The sequence below is a fragment of the Diabrotica virgifera genome, chromosome 6, assembly GCF_917563875.1.
Source record: "Diabrotica virgifera virgifera chromosome 6, PGI_DIABVI_V3a".
Taxonomy (NCBI): domain Eukaryota; kingdom Metazoa; phylum Arthropoda; class Insecta; order Coleoptera; family Chrysomelidae; genus Diabrotica; species Diabrotica virgifera.
The window spans coordinates 208500284-208517467 of record NC_065448.1 but is presented as its reverse complement, the minus strand read 5'-3'; the positions used below and the strand labels follow the sequence as shown (position 1 = coordinate 208517467).

Here is a 17184-nt window from a genome sequence, read left to right as displayed (position 1 = left end):
TATGCAAATTTTTTACACTGCACCAGCTAAATTGACTATAGTTTCCAAAATCCTGGTTTGTGGGTTATGTATGAGGTTTATGTAGCGTTGTGCTTTAGTGACCCTATTCCGCATATTGAATACCGTATTAACATTTACTGTTTTCCAGGTTGGACTCCCCTGCACGAAGCCTGCAACCATGGTTGGTACGAAGTGGCCTTTCGTCTTGTCCAATCGGGTGCCAACGTAAACGCGCGCGGTTTGGACAATGACACTCCTCTCCATGACGCAGCTGTCAACGGACACCTCAAACTCGTCAAGCTGTTGGTGGAAAAGGGTGCGGATATATATGCAAAAAATTCTAAAGGGAAGACTCCACTAGACGTGGCTCCCGCCTCCGTTAAGCCTTATCTTCTAAATTCCGCTTTGCCTTTACCAGGTGAGTACATTTTTTTAAATGTACTATTTATGCTTTTTATCTACAGGGTGGGGCATTAGTGTGACAAAGTCCAATTACTCGTTTCTAGTAAGAGCTACGGAAAAAAATATTTTTAAATATACAAGGACGTGCGTATTGACAGAGTGACACAAACTTATGTTTTTTTTAAATGGAACACCCTGTATATTTTTACATTTTTGGATTCTCCTCAATGTTTCCTTTCTTAAAATATAGGGTTTTGTAGTATTATACGAGGTATTTTAAAAGATAATTACGTTTTTTTGTTAATTTCGTAGAAATATTTACACCTTGTAGAATTGTAGTGATTTAACATAAAAATTTTATTTTATGTTCAAACGATTTTTAATATAGTCTACTATTGTTAAACATTAACAGTATAGCGAAATATTAAATTTTAGTATACAGGGTGGGTCGAAACTCGGAATGAGTATTTTCTTAGTTTTCTTAAATAAAACACCCTGTATTTTAGTATTGTAATGAAATGATATTTTATGGTACTTTTTTATTTCTTAAACATTCTCTATACCTACTTGCTTTAATTTGTAAGTTATTCGTGATTCTTTAAGCCAAACATTAATTGCAAGAAAAATTACTTGACATTTTATTAGGTGGCCGTGAAAATATTGAATCAAAAATAATTTTTCCAAAAAAAGTACATCATAATCTAGCCTGATCCATAATTTATTAATATTGGATGAGATATCCAAATAAATTCGTAGTTGATTGTTGGTGCGCTGAAAATATTAATAAGAGCATACAATATTCCACCTAGTCGGCTATGACACTTTTCCTTAAAAATTTGACATTGTACTATTTTTATAGTTCCAGTTGCTTTGTTACCATTACTAATATGAATTTTTCTAATGAGGAACTGATTAATAAGGTTTTTGTGCTACTGGAGTATAACAAAAATGTGCTACTAGCAATAAGAATTTTTCATCAGAAATTCCCTCATAGACGACAACTAAGAAGAGAAACGTTTGAAAATATGCTAGAACGGTTTCAACGAACTGGATACTTAGATTATGATAAATCTGATCGAACAAAAACTATTGTAAATAAAGAAAACAGGAATTAAATGTAATCCTTAGTGTCGCTGAGGATATGCATATTAGTACAACCGTTCTTCCAATCTAAGTAAGTATCTAGTCTGTTGAAACCGTTTTAGTATACTTTCAAAAGATTCTCCTCTTGGTTGTCGTCTATCAGGGAATTGCTGATGATAAATTTTTATTGCAAGTAGCTCATTTTTGTTATACTCTCTTAGCACAAAGCCAATTTAATCAGTTCCTGATTAGAAAAATTAATATTAGTCATGGTAACAAATGAACTTGAACTATATAAATAGTATGTCAAATGTTTGAGCAAATTGTGTGTCATAGCCAACTAGGGAGAATTTTGTATGTTTGATTAATATTTTAAGCACCAACAACCTTAACTACGAATGTATTTGGACATCTCATCCAATATTAATAAATTAAGGATCATGCTAGATTATTATGTATTTTTTTTGAAAAATTATTTTCGATTGGATATTTTCACAGCCACCCTAATAAAATTTCACGTAATTTTTGTTGCAATTAATGTTTGGCTTAAAGAATCACGAATAACCTACAAATTAAAGCACTTAGGTATAGGGAATGCTTAAAAAATAAAAAAGTATCATAAAACATAATTTTATTACAATACTAAAATACAGGGTGGGTGTTCCATTTAAGAAAACTCAGAAAATACTCATTCCGAGTTTCGACCCACCCTGTATATTAAAATTAAACATTTCGCTATACTGTTAATGTTTAACATTAATAGACTATATTAAAAATCGTTTGAATATAAATAGAAAATTTGATGTTGAATCACTACAATTCTACAGGGTGTAAATATTGCTAAGAAATTAACAAAAAAACGTAATTATCTTTTAAAATACCTCGTATAATATTACAAAACCCTATATTTTAAGAAAGTAAACATTGAGGAAAATACAAAAATGTAAAAATATACAGGGTGTTCTATTTAAAAAACATAAGTTTGTGTCACCCTGTCAGTACGGACGCCCCTGTATATTTGAGAATATTTTTAAATTATGGTACTATGGGTGCCCCAACTTTTACCTAAATAACTTTTTTTCGTATCTCTTATGACAAACGAGCAATTGGACTTTGTCACACTAATGCCCCACCCTGTATATATTTTAGTCTGATGTAGTTATTTCGTGCTTTAAACAAACAGGTTACTTGTAGTCTTAAGATACGATATTAAGGTCGATCTGTACCGATCTGTTTAATGGATAAAAATTAGATCATTCTAAACAAAAAAGATCTTTTGTAATTTTTCCCTTAAGTTGATCGGTTTCGAGTTATAAATAATTTAAAACTGAAAAAAGAACTAAAGGTAACGATTTTCAAGGCTCAAAAACATAAGTAAAAAATATGATTTTTGAAATTACGAAGTACCTAAATTCAAGTACAAACCTTATTCTCTCAGGCCTTGATAAGTATTTTGGACTTATTTAATTTTAAAACATTGCTTTTTAGTTGTTAATGCCCGTCTTCCATAAGGAGTTTTCCACATTAACAACTAAAAAATAGAATTTTAGAATAAAACATGGCAAAAATTCTTATCGTTACCTGATAGAAGAAGGTTTGAACTCGAGTTTAGGTACTTGATGGATGATTACAAAAATAATCTTTCTTATGTGTTTTTGAGACTTAAAAATCGTCATGTTTCGTTCTTTTTCAGTTTTAAATTGTTTATAACTGGAGGACGATCAACTTAGAGAAAAATTACAAAAAGACGTATTTTGTTTATAATCATCCAAAAAATCTGAAATATCTGCCAGGATCGAAAAATTTTTTTAATTTATAAAAAAGTCATTTTTCAATTATTAATTAATCGGCACCCCTTGTTTTTTAAAGTTATACTTCTTTACCGGCGATATGAGGGTGAATTTTTATATGTTAAAACCTATGATCCCGGCGCATGCGCATTATAACTTTGTTCTGATTGGATGTTCAAATGACATGTCAAAAATTATTCAATATGGCGGCTGTGGCACAGCTGTACGTAGTTTGATTATTTATGGTTGTTGCGTTTTGAAATTTGTGGGAAAAGAAACAAAGTTAGTTAATAGTTATACTGCCTTTTTAAATAGTTTTCATATACATATATTTTTGGACTTTTGGACTATTTTGGACAAGGAAAACTCATTCTAATTTGGTAAGTAGTTCTTATTATAGTCGTATTGTAATTATACATTTGGATTAGGTTAGAATACATACATTTTTTTTCTCAAGAATGGGGATTTTAGAGAGAAATCCCAAATTAGGTCCGATTTTTATTTTTAAATTATGATTTTTTGGCGTAGATTTATTTATCTAGTAGGTAGGTAATGCTTTGATTTACATACTTAATTTGATTACCAACAAAAGTTCTACCAATCTTCATCTAATATATTGTTTTTTTACTGTTTCGTTATATTTTAATATTTTCTTCCACAAAATTTAAACTGCATAATTTAATTATATTCAAAACAACTGTCAAACAGTAAAACGTTCAGTTACCCTATTTTTCCACATGACAAATAATGTGGAATTGGACGAGTGAGTCTAGGCTTCGATTACGAATCAAAGCGCCCCGAAATTCACGGGTTCAATTCCCGATGCAAGTTTTTATTTTTTGAAGTTATACTTCTTTAGGCGCGATTGAGATTGAGGGTGAATTTATATTGATCTGCGCGCATGCGCACACCGACAGTATGGTATTAGGCTCTGATTGGGTGTTGAAATGATCTGTCAATAATAAATAAGTGTTCAATATGAAGGTAAACAAATGTATAATATATTAGTTTTATTGTTGTGAGGACAGAAACAAAAAAGTTTATAATTGTAGTGACATTTAAATAGTTTTTAAAAGCAGCAGGTACGTAATAATTGTAAATGTATCATAGGTACCTACTTATTTGAACCTACCAAAATACATAGTATGTAATATTTTTATTTACATAATTTGATTACCATCAAAATTTCTATCAATGTTCACCTAATATATTGTTTTCTTACTCTATGTTTTGTTGTATTTTTTCAATTCTAAATCATTTCAATTCAAAATCCAAATAATTTAATTTAATTCAAAAATGTCAAAAGCTTAATCCGTTTAGTTAGTCGATCTTCGCACATAATGACACATTGCCTCCGTGGCGAAGCGTTTAAGGCGAATGAACCCAATATACCAACCGCGCTGATAGCTGGTTCGAATCCCAATAAAAACTTTTATTTTTTTATTTTTTTTATACATTTTATGATTGTAAGTATATTTATTATATAATTTTATTTTCAGAAAATACGTATTTAGTTAAAAAAATTTCCGACAATTAATGTTCAGAAATCATTTGTGGCATGTTTAATGTGTTTGTGTGTGTTTTATTCTTTTATTCTTTTAATTTTTGGCACTGTTTTAATAAAAATGTTTGAGAAGTAGTAAGTATAAATTAGTTTAATATTTAAATAAAATATAAATAAAAAGTACATATATTAATTTCGTTTAAATCATATAATAGAAGTATAACTTCTTACGTGCGTACAAAGTACACACACACATTCTTTTTTTATTTTTTTATGAATTTTATGATTGTAAGTATATTTGTTATATATTTTTTTTTCAGAAAATGCGTATTTAAAATTTTTGCCAACAATTATTATCGTTCAGAAATAATTTTTTCTTTGTGGCATTTTTCAATGTGTTTGTGTGCGTTTTATTCTTTTATTTTTTTTTTAAATTTTTGGTATTGTCTTAAAAATCACATAATATGTAGTAGAAGTATAACTTCTTACGTGCGTACAAAGTACACACACATTCTTTTTTTATAATTGATGGGATTAGATGCTAAGGGGTACAAGTGATCAAATGGCTTAGTTGAGAAAAACGAAGTCAAAGTTAAATTTACATAGTAAATTCTACATCGAATTAATTACTTATAGACTTATTTTGAATTAATTTTATACATTTTATTTATCTAATTGTGAAAGCTTTTGTAACGTTAGTATTTATTTTCATTCAAAATATTTGAAATTTTGAAAAAAGTTCGCACTTGTACCCCTCTGCCTCAAATTTTGCACTTGTTTCTCTTTGCCACTTAACGAATCTGCCATCTTACGAATTTCTTATAGTAAAATAAAAGAAAAATTACGTAAAAATTAAACGTTTTTCATTATGAAAAATTACTTGGTACATTTATTATTTCACTTATTTTGAATAATTTATTAATAGTCCATGTGGGGAGACCGCTCCCTTCTGAAAAAATTTCTGATTCGGTTTCTTTGTGGATTCCCATTCAAAAATGTCCCCTTTACACAAATCTGAAGAGTGCCGGTAGGAATTTTTGGGCAGAAATTGTTTAAACAATTTTTTTAAACAAATACAAAAGATCACGTTTTTTGCTCTGGAACGTATATTTTTAGTTTTTTTGGGTCATTCTAAAGAAGCTAAACAAGAAAGGTATTTTGTAAATTTTCTCAAAAATTGATATAGTGTAGGAACCAGAGGTTGAACCTTGCAAAATGAACACAAGTCCGGTTTTATTTTTTTTCTGGCATATCAAGGGGTGCTTATTATAAGACTAACTTTTTCTGAAAAAATTTCGCCCCGGAACCCCCCTTTTCACCCCTTTAAAGGGGGTAATTTATGGTTTTTGCAGAACGTAGCCCTTCCTGTACCTTTTACAAAAGATTTCTTTCATAGAAATATAAAGAGGACTATATTTTCTACGATTTATTTCCGACAGCATCTCTCTATCATCCACCGTTTAGCAAGGGTGGCGTCCCAAAGTTAACAAGTTTTTAAAAAAGATGTTTTTAAAAAAAATATATTTTTCTCTAACTGTAACGGAAATTAAAAAGAAATGCTGCGGAGATTATTCACAAATAGATGATTGATTTTTTGATATAGGTTTCACTTAAGGGTAATTGCCCTTTTTTTAATTACAGGGTGTTACATTTTAAAAAACCCCTTTTTATACCATCTGAACCGTTTATGCTAGAGTAAAAAGAATTTCAGCGATTACCCATGTACTGGTGTTATTTACAAATTTGTATAATGCACCCCCATTTTTTCCCCGGAACCACCCAAAAAAAAGAAGAATTAATAAATAAAGTGATTTTCTTGGAATCCTTCACACACAATGCCCTTCATTAATATGCTTCATATATCATTTTGTGCAAGTTATTATTACCCATGCATGGACACTAAAAGCGATTTCCTAGTGCAACCCCTGTAGCCAAAAACAATAAATAAAATGGGGGGCTGAAATTTTTTTTTGTTTTTTGCTTTTTGATCCATATGGGCATATGCTTTATCAATAGTGCTTTTCAAAAATATATATGGTTATTGCAACATCCCTGCGCAAACCACCCCTATCCTTGAAAATATACTGCAGAAACTACCCCTCTACCTTATCCAGCATGTTTTTACGATTTTCTCATTACCTATTCATTTTTTTTAAACAAAACTTATACAAGGTTATAGACCACTATTTACTCTAAAAATTAGGTTCTATTAATTTTTTTCGTTTAAGCAACCGTTACGGCACAGTGGCGCCGTAAACCTCATATATGCTTTGACGGGCTCCAGTTTTTGTTTATTTTTTTCGTCATCTGTTTGTTTTATTGATAAAGTACTTATGTAAAATAAAACAACACAGTGTAACCTACAAATCGTGACCTATGCACATTTTACATTCTTTGCTCCCCAAAGCTACAGTGGTGGCCCAAAATAAATTTTTTAATATTTTCGCCACCTACACGCATTTTATTGCGTTAATGCTACCTTAATAGCACAATATTCACCACTAAGTGGTCGCTAAGCAGTGGCGGATCCAGGGAGGGGTGATGGGGGCGATCACCCCCACCCCTTTCAAACCAAGTGATATTATATTTGAAGATTATAAAAATATTCATTTATTTTTATAGAAATACTTATATTATATTAATATTATTTTTATAAGAATGACTTTTTATGCTTTAGCGACAGTGGCGGATCCAGCATCGTTAAGAGGGGGGTGCCAATTGGTTAAATTTCTATAAAAATAAATGAATAATTTTATAATCTTTGAATAGAATATCACTTGGTTTGAGAGGGGGGGAGGTGATGGATCCGCCAATGCGTAGTGACCACCTAAGGGTAAATATTGTGCTGTTAAGGTAGCATTAATGCAATAAAATGCATGTAGGTGGCGAAAATATGCAAAAATTTATTTTGGGCCACCACTGTGGCTTTGGGGAGCAAAGAATGTAAAATGTGCATAAGTCATCATTTGTAGGTTACACTGTGTTGTTTTATTTTGCATAAGTACTTTATCAATAAAACGAACAGATGACGAAAAAAAAAAAACAAAAACTGGAGCCCGCCAAAGCATATATGAGGTTTACGGCGCCACTGTGCCGTAACGGTGACTTATACGAAAAAATGAATAGGACTTAATTTTTAGAGTAAATAGTGGTCTTTAACCATGTATAAGTTTTGTTTAAAAAGAATACATAAGTAATGAGAAAATCGTAAAAACATGCTCGCCAAGGGATAGGGGTAGTTTCTGCAGTATATTTTCAAGGATAGGGGTGGTTTTCGCAGAGATGTTGCAATAACCATATATATTTTTGAAAAGCACTATTGATGAAGCATATGCCCATATGGATCAAAAAGCAAAAAACAAAAAAAAAATTTCAACCCCCCATTTTATTTATTTTTTTTTGCTTCAGGGGTTGCACTAGGAAATTGCTTTTGGTGTCCATGCATGGGTAATAATAACGTCCACAAAATGATGTATGAAGCATATTAATAAAGGGCATTGTGTGTGAAGGATTCCAAGAAAATCAATTTATTTATTAATTCTTCTTTTTTTTTGGGGTGGTCCGGGGAAAAAATGGGGGTGCATTATACAAATTTGTAAATAGCACCAGTACATGGGTAATCGCTGAAAGTCTTTTTACTCTAGCATAAACGGTTCAGATGGTATAAAAAGAGGTTTTTTAAAATGTAACACCCTGTAATTAAAAAAAGAGCAATTACCCTTAAGTAAAACCTATACCAAAAAATCAGTCAATTATTTGTGAATAATTTCCGCAGGATTTCTTCTTAATTTCCGTTACAGTTAGGGAAAAATATATATTTTTTAAAAACATCTTTTTTAAAAACTTGTCAACTTTAGGGCGCCACCCCCGCTAAACGGTGGATGATAGAGAGATGGTGTTGGAAATAAATCGTAGAAAATATAGTTCTCTTCATATTTCTATAAAAGAAATTTTTTGTAAAAGTTACAGGAAGGGCTACGTTCCGCAAAAACCACAAATTACCCCCTTTAAAGGGGTGAAAAGGGAGGTTCCGGGGCGAAATTTTTTCAGAAAAAGTTAGTCTTATAATAAGCACCCCTTGATATACCAGAAAAAAAAATAAAACCGGACTTGTGTCCATTTTGCAAGGTTCAACCTCTGTTTCCTACACTAATAGTTTTCGAGTTATATGCGATTTAAAATCTGAAAAATGCGAAAATACACATTTTCGAGGCTTAAAAACTCATATTTAAATTAATATTTTTGAGGTTGCCAGATACTTGTATTGAAGATTAAACATTTAGCTTTAAGATTCTGGAGAGTGATTTCGTCTAACCTTAATTTATACCGTTGTTTTTTAATTGTTAAATATGCGTGTTTATCCGATTTTTTAAACATAATTATTAGTTTTTAGGCCTCCAAAATCCGTATTTTCGCATTTTTCAAATTTTAAATCGCCTATAACTCGAAAACTATCAATTTTTGAGAAAATTTACAAGATACCTTTCTTGTTTAGAATGACCCACAAAACTTAAAAATATATGTTCCAGGGCAAAAAACGTATTTTGTATTTGTTTAAAGAAAACGATTTAAACAATTTCTGCCCAAAAATTCCGCCCGGCACCCTTCAGATTTGTTTAAAGGGGACATTTTTGAATGGGAATCCACAAAGAAACCTAATCAGAAATTTTTCCAGACGGAGGCGGTGTCACCACATGGACTATAAGGACTTGATTTGCAAAGATGCTAAGCGATTCACCAAAAATAATATCCAACACCTTACAGTCAAACGGATACAAGTGTAGTTATACCTGTTTGTCCCAAACTCTTTTTAAATATTTTGTAAGTAGTCAAACTAGAATCTGCGATATGTCACCACCAGTAGTTTAATTCACCCGTATCTCTTTCCCACTAAATTTTTAATATGTACTATCTAGTATTATTTTGTGCACTTAACTCAGTTTACAATATTTTGTCACTTGTACCCCTTAGCATCTAATCCCCTCAATTGTTAACAGACTAAATTACATATCCAATAATTTTTATCCATTAAACAGCTCGGCGCAGATCAAAATTATATCGGATCCTCTACTGTTGAAAAATAAACACTTTTCTAATCATCGTTTCATTTTTTTATAATTCATGTGAGATGTAAAATCTGTTTTGCAGATGTTATTCATGTGTCGTGTCATCTCATTAATAAAATATTGTGATTACTAGATATTAAAAATTAAAATTAAAACCTATATATTGCATTATAAAGGCTGATAATATTACATTATTATGTTAGCACGGAGCGTGAACGATACGTGCCGTAGAACAATAGAAAGCGCACGTCACAGCACATTCCCGTCGCCCCGTTCCGTTGTATGGTATACCGCATTTACACTCGGTCCTGTTGGGCAGCGAATTGGGCAGGGAAGTGGGCAGCGTGAATGTGTAAATAGCTCACTCGCGCTGCCGCTGCTCATGCTACTGCCATTGTACGGCGCTCCCCAAAAAGTCGGAATTTTGGGACGGAAGTCAAAGGACTGCGAGCGCGAGTGAGTATTCACATTCAACTACTCTCTCTCTCTCTCACTTGCCGCCGGCAAAGCGGCAAGTGATTAAGTGAGCAAGTCGATGCTGTCGTCACATTCCATTCTTGAGAGTCGCTCGGTAAATGAGTTGTGAGGACATTGGCGAGGAACTGATGTGAACACCTCACTCGCGTCGATATCTTATTTCCGGCAGGGGCAGCAGCAGCAGCAGTTGCAATGGCTGCGTATAAATCCGGCAATAAACTAGTCAACGGTGTTCATATCAGACGGTTCTTCAACGTGCCCTGTAAGACAGCCGTATCGTCCATGTCCCCGTCATAATATAAAGGCTGATTTATGTTAGGATTTATGTTGGACGTATTATTTGTGGAGCCCTGGAGCTCACTAAAAAATCTAAATAAATTCAGAAATTTAGTTCGACTACTAATCAGCATGTTTTCTCAAATGTCTAAACTGATTTAAATTAAAAGTAAAATTTAAAATAATTCTTAAATAACAATAAAACACTGAAAACGTTTGTTTTCTATACTTCCACAAAATTTATTACAGCTATGTGACTACAGCTGTTTCGGCAGAGTGCCTTTCTCAAGTGATTTAGTATTTAGTTTACTATGGGTTTGCCTTTTTAAAGTATTTAACTGAAGAGGTTGAGGAGTGGGGAGCTGTTTGTCTCGAGTTGGTTGCAGGTTGGTTGGTTTGTCTCGAACTGGCAGAACCTTTGACAAACGGATAGCAGAACACAAAAGGGTTTTCAACAATAGAAAAACAGACACTTCTACATACGCACTTCACCTTCTAGATCATAATCATTCTTTCAATGAAGAGTTTCAAATTCTACACATTCAAAATAAAGGCCTTAAGCTATCACTTTTAGCGTCAATGGAAATTAATAAATTGAGAAATACAGATATAATTCTGAATGACCAACTCGAGACAAACAGCTCCCCACTCCTCAACCTCTTTAGTTAAAGACTTTAAAAAGGCAAACCCATAGTAAACTAAATCACTTGAGAAAGGCACTCTGCCGAAACAGCTGTAGTCACATAGTTATAATAAATTTTGTGGAAGTATAGAAAACAAACGTTTTCAGTGTTTTATTGTTAGAGAAAATAAACTTCCATCAAGTATCGGTCGAATCCATCAATTCTTAAATAATATTGATTTACATGCATTAGGATTTCAAAAAAGTTGAAAAAGGTTAGGAGAAGAGAAATACTGGCGCCTTCCGTTTAGAGTTAATGCACCTTTTTTGGGCCAGTTCGGCCTTGGTGATGAAAGTTCGGTTTGTTCTTCAAGTATTCTGAGACGCATTGTTGGAGTGCTCCTCCTAGCGGCGCCGCTTGGTACTATAGTACCTCGGTTAACAGAATCCTGACTCGTGGTCGAAATTTATTATTATTTTTATTTATTTTGTCATTCCCCGTTAGAGGACAGTCTAACCACACTCTGCTGCAGATATTTTAATATATGCAGTTCTTCTTCGTTTCGAGTTGATTCAATTCAGTCTACTTGCATAGCCTCTTTGATAAGGGGTAGAGACCCCGAAACACGGTGTCAGAGGATGGCAAGAGACTCGAATTGAATCAAAACGAAAACGATTATTTTCTTTTCTTTTTTTAAAAATTAGTTCGTTTAGGCTTAGAAAAAATTTCACCCTGTATACGCTTTTTGAAAACTCTAATATGAATTTTACAAACTAGACAAATAGGCAATTAAAATGGCATATTTGTTTTTTCCCCACACGATTACTTAATTTTTTATAAAAAAATCAAATTTGACTACGAATTAAAAGTTTGGTAAAATAAACCATAGATTTAAAAAAATTAACTTTTATTACAAAAATTAATTTTTTTTAACAAATATTTGATTTATGTTACCACCCAATCAACTGATTTATTCAAACTGGAAAAAAATCAGGTCCGGCTTTAAAAAATTAGTTCGTTTGGGTCTTAGAAAAAATTTCACCCTGTATACGCTTTTTGAAAACTCTAATATGAATTTTACAAATTAGACAAATAGGCAATTAAAATGGCTTATTTACTTTTTCCCCACATGATTACTTATTTTTTTATAAAATAATCAAATTTGACTATGAATAATAATTAAAAGTTTGTTAAAGTGAACCATAGATTTAAAAAAATTTACTTTTATTACAAAAATTAATTTTTTTTGAACAAATATTTAATTTATGTTACCACCCAATCAACTGATTTATTCAAACTAGAAAAAATCAGGCCCGGATTTAAAAAAATATCGTTTTGGTTTTTGATGTTCAAGCTGTTTAATGTTGAGTCCATCAATCTCTTCAATAGTGAAAAAGATTGAACACTTCAATAAAATAACCTTATAAAATACACTCTAATATCGAAGTACAACAACTTCTATGTAATAGGTATAATATAATTAATTCCTAAAAAATCCCAATTGATTGTATAAAATGTGTTCAGATCAGAATGAACGTTTTCGGACCTATCAGTCCATCATCAGTGAACTTAAATACTTGCTAAATAGCCCCAGAACCAACCAATGGTTGTAATTATAATTCAATCTACATTCTCAGGTGTTGAAATTGAGAAGGCTTAACGCCGATGTTAGATGATAACCTTTAACAACCTTTAACAAGAACTTTAACAACCATCTTGGGCTACGAATGTGATTGGCAGACATTCGTGGCCCTTCAACACCTTAGAATGTATATTGAATTATAATTACAACCATTGGTTGGTTCTGGGGCTAGTTAGCAAGTACATGAGTTCACTGATGATGGACTGATAGGTCCGAAAACGTTCATTCTGATCTGAACACATTTTATACAATCCATTGGGATTTTTTAGGAATTTATTATATTATACCTATTACATAGAAGTTGTTTTACTTCCATGCTAGAGTGTATTTTATAAGGTTATTTTATTGAAGTGTTCAATCTTTTTCACTATTGAGGAGATTGATAAACTCAACATTAAACAGCTTGAACATCATACAAACTATTACTAATATAAAGATAAATATAGAACGGTAAAAAATAAATAATTAAAAAAAACCACAACAACAAAGTTACTATTGTTGAGAAGATTTAATATTACCTAAGGTTTTTTTAATGGCGTGGACTTTATGTCAATCACCCAGTCACAATATGACATATCAATAACGAAGAAAAATTAGTTTAGTAGCTGTTGAGACGTAATTTAAGTACTGAAATAAAAAGATGGTACTAAGCTAAGGTAAGCTAGTTGTAGCTTCCTTTCAACATCATAGGTGTGTTCAAAAACGATCTACAAAAATTTAGTAACAATAACAATAATATAAGTACATACCTAGGTATAATGATATAAGAATAACAATAAACAAGACGGTGAGATTATTGAGAAATACAAAACCATCGAGTGAATTACGTAAAAAACAATTAATATTTTTAATACTGTATCGCACCTTTGGGGAAACAGTGATACAAACGCAAGTTTTTCACAAATTGAGTTATCAACACTACGATATTAATAACTAGTGCAAGTAGGACTTAAAATAGGACAAAACCTCGCAATTTTTACAGAATGGATCGATTTGCTTGAAAATTTGAGAATAAGTAGTGGATAGTCCAAGGATCAAAATCTATATCATGCCGAAAGGCGCTTTTACCATGGGGGTGGTTACCACCCCATCTCGGGGGTGGAAATTTTTTATTATATTTTAATCGTAAAAGTTGGTTAAAACGTTCATTCTAAGCAAAAAACGTTCTATCCATTTTTTTGATAAAATTGATAGTTTTCGATTTATTCGCTTTCGAAAGTGTTAGTTTTTTTTATCGAAAAATCAATGTTTTTAATAAGTTTTCTGCTAATAACTCCAAAAGTTTTCGTTTGATCTAAACAACTTTACTTAACAAAAATGTACCTTTTGAAAAAATAAACAAAACCGTTTTTCTAAATTTTCTTTAAGACCAATAGTAACCGAACTATAATACTTTATTATATGTTGGCTCTTCTTTGTCAAATGCTAAATATGGTAGTTTCAAAGTCAAAAGACGGGAAAACTATGCATTTTTCAAGGACAACTTATTCAAACTAATTTAAAGTACTTAAAAATATCTATCTCCAGAAATAAAAAAAAGTCTCTGGCTCAAAAATTAAGTGACTTATAATGAAAAGAATGTTGTCCCTATTTTTTTCAGCGAAAAAGTGATCGCAGGGAACCCCCAATCACCACCCTAATTAAAATTAGTCATTGACCTTATTTGGTCTTTTTTATTTATGTATTATTAATAGGTTCTAGAAGTTTGACCGGCTTAGAATGATTAGTTTAAGAAAAAAATGGAGTTAAAAGCGAATAACGAATTTTTTAGTTTGGAAAAAAATGGCCTTTTCTTCAGAATACCAAGATTAGCATCAGAGATACGAAAAAATGTTTAAATATGAAATTGTAGCTGATTTAATTCCCAAGAACTTGGTTTGCAAACATTTTTTCTACGGCAAAAATTGAGTGAGCTATTGACAATTAAAACTTGTAATAACATGAAAAAACCACCTTTACCAACCCTTTCAAAGTCACCTATTTTTGCGACTGAGGATTTTAAAAAGATTTAATATTAATAGGCTTATAGATCTTGTAAAAACGGCTTATAGATCTTGTAAAAACCTACAAAATCATTTTTTAAACAACTTTCTAGGATAAAAAATAAAAATATTACGGTTAAAAAATCAATATTTTTTTTGAAAAAAAAAGGAGAAATCCAATTGTAAGCATAATAATGTAAGGTAGAGGTGTTTTTGGTCATTGGCCTTATTCATTCTAATTTATTTATGTATTATTAATAGATTCTAGAAGTTTGACGGGCTTAGAATGATTAGTTTTAAAAAAACTGGAATTAAAAGCGAATAACGAATTTTTGTAGTTTGGTAAAAAATGCCATTTTCTTCAGAATAGAAAGATTAGCATCAGAGATACGAAAAAATTTTTTTGGTATAAAATTGTAGGTTATTTAATTCCTAAGAACCTGGTTTGAAAAAAAATTTTCTACGGCAAAAATTGAGTGAATCGTAAATGAGTATATCGAAAAACGTTGATTTTTTCTATACAAAACTAACACATTCGATAGCGAATAAATCGAAGACTATTAATTTTATCACAAAAATGTATAGAACATTTTTTGCTTAGAATGGATGTTATCAACTTTTGCGGTCAAAATATAATAAAAAATTTCCACCCCCGAGATGGGGTGGCAACCACCCCCATGGTAAAAGCGCCTTTCGGCATCATATAGATTTTGTTCCTTGGACTATCCACTACTTATTCTTAAATTTTCAGGCAAATCCATCCATTCTGTAAAAATTGCGAGGTGAAAAGCTTCGGTTTGCAGAATTGCAAATTTTCCTTTATTTAACTGAAATATATTTATTTTTTATAAATATAAAACCAAATAAACTTTATTGATAAGTAAATAAAAGTTTTTTATAAAGATTTATGAAACCAAATAAACAATAAATGCAAATAAACCAAATATGTACGACAAAAATGTGCTTAATGTCACTATCACTTAAAATGATAAACGTCATAATTCATAGTAAACAAGATATCAGCGACATGCCATATTGTTTATCCTTGTTTAACTTATTGTGGTTTCTATGGACAGGCGGCTTATTTTTGCGATACTAGTTTCGGTGAGTAAAAAAGAGACCTAGTATAAAAAGTAATTCCTGAATAATTTCATGCATGGGAAAAGTTAGAGTACATAATTTTTATGTGTGTGTTCAATTCAAATTATTTTATTCAAAACCGACAAGACCATCAAAAGAAAAAAAGTAGTTCCTACCAAGCGTCACGCATTTTTTCTATACAACCGGAAAGAAGAAATCGTGTGTTAATAATTACATTATATTATCCCCGACCTATACCAACATTTTCCGGAGTAAGCGTTTCACTAAAGAGGGCGAAAAGAACAAAAATAAGAATACTATTTTCTGTCGTAGGGGGGACGCCTGAAATTCGCTATATTATAATCGACAAATCGACTTCGGTCTTTATCGCGAACATTATTTTAGCTGTGTATAGCCTTGTAGCAAATATAAACTTATTAATTAATATGCGCTAGCGGGCAAAATTTATGAGCATTACAGTCCGAAAGTTTTATGGAGCAATGTTGCCACGCGTAAAGTGTTTCTTTAGATATTTAGATTAGGCTTTCTATCATGGAAAGTTTATGTTAATGTAATAATTCGGCTTGATTATGGTGGATTGCGATTATACGAGGGCTATCCAGAAAGTATGTTACGTTTTGGAATAGAAAAAAAAAAACAAGTACAAGAAAGAGCTATTTGTATAACAAGGGAGCAAAGTGCTACTTGCTACTGTCAAATATAAGTCAAATTATTAATGTAAACATTGTTAAATCAAAATAACAATTTACTGCTTTTTACCTTTCTACAAAATACAGTGTGTTCTATAAATAAACGTTAAAATGTATAGATATTTACGCAATAGAAAATAAAATTGTATAGGGCGTCAATAAGTTATATTTCATCAATGAAATACCATGACGTCACTTTTACTTTTACTCCCTAGAGAGTAAAAGTACTTTGTTTCCCTAGGGAGGAAAAGTACGACTTTGCTCCCTACAATGAGGTCAGAAAATGTATACTTTGGATAGAGGTAGGTGGAAATAGCTATTTGTATAACAAGGGAGTAAAGTGCTGCTACGCATCGGGCAGTAATCATTTAAGGGAGGAAAAGGCACTTTACTACCATGTTATACATATGATTTTTCCACCTTCCTCAAATAACAAGTCATATTTTCATTTTTAAATAATTTACTTATGTAACTAACTAATAAAATTTATTCGAGAACTAAAACTAACAAGTAGGTACAGTCATAACTGTCAACTGTCAAATATGTCAC

The 17184-nt window shown here is 31.4% G+C and overlaps 1 protein-coding gene across 2 annotated transcripts in view; it reads left to right on the top strand.

Annotated features, from left to right (window-relative positions):
* LOC126887175 (ankyrin repeat domain-containing protein 12) overlaps window positions 1-17184 on the top strand; it is a 191314-nt gene that overhangs the window by 39383 nt on the left and 134747 nt on the right. For both annotated transcript variants that reach the window (XM_050654560.1, XM_050654559.1), the window contains exon 3: window positions 149-418. In XM_050654560.1, coding sequence (XP_050510517.1) covers window positions 149-418 — 270 coding nt within the window. The remainder of the gene's footprint in view (window positions 1-148; window positions 419-17184) is intronic.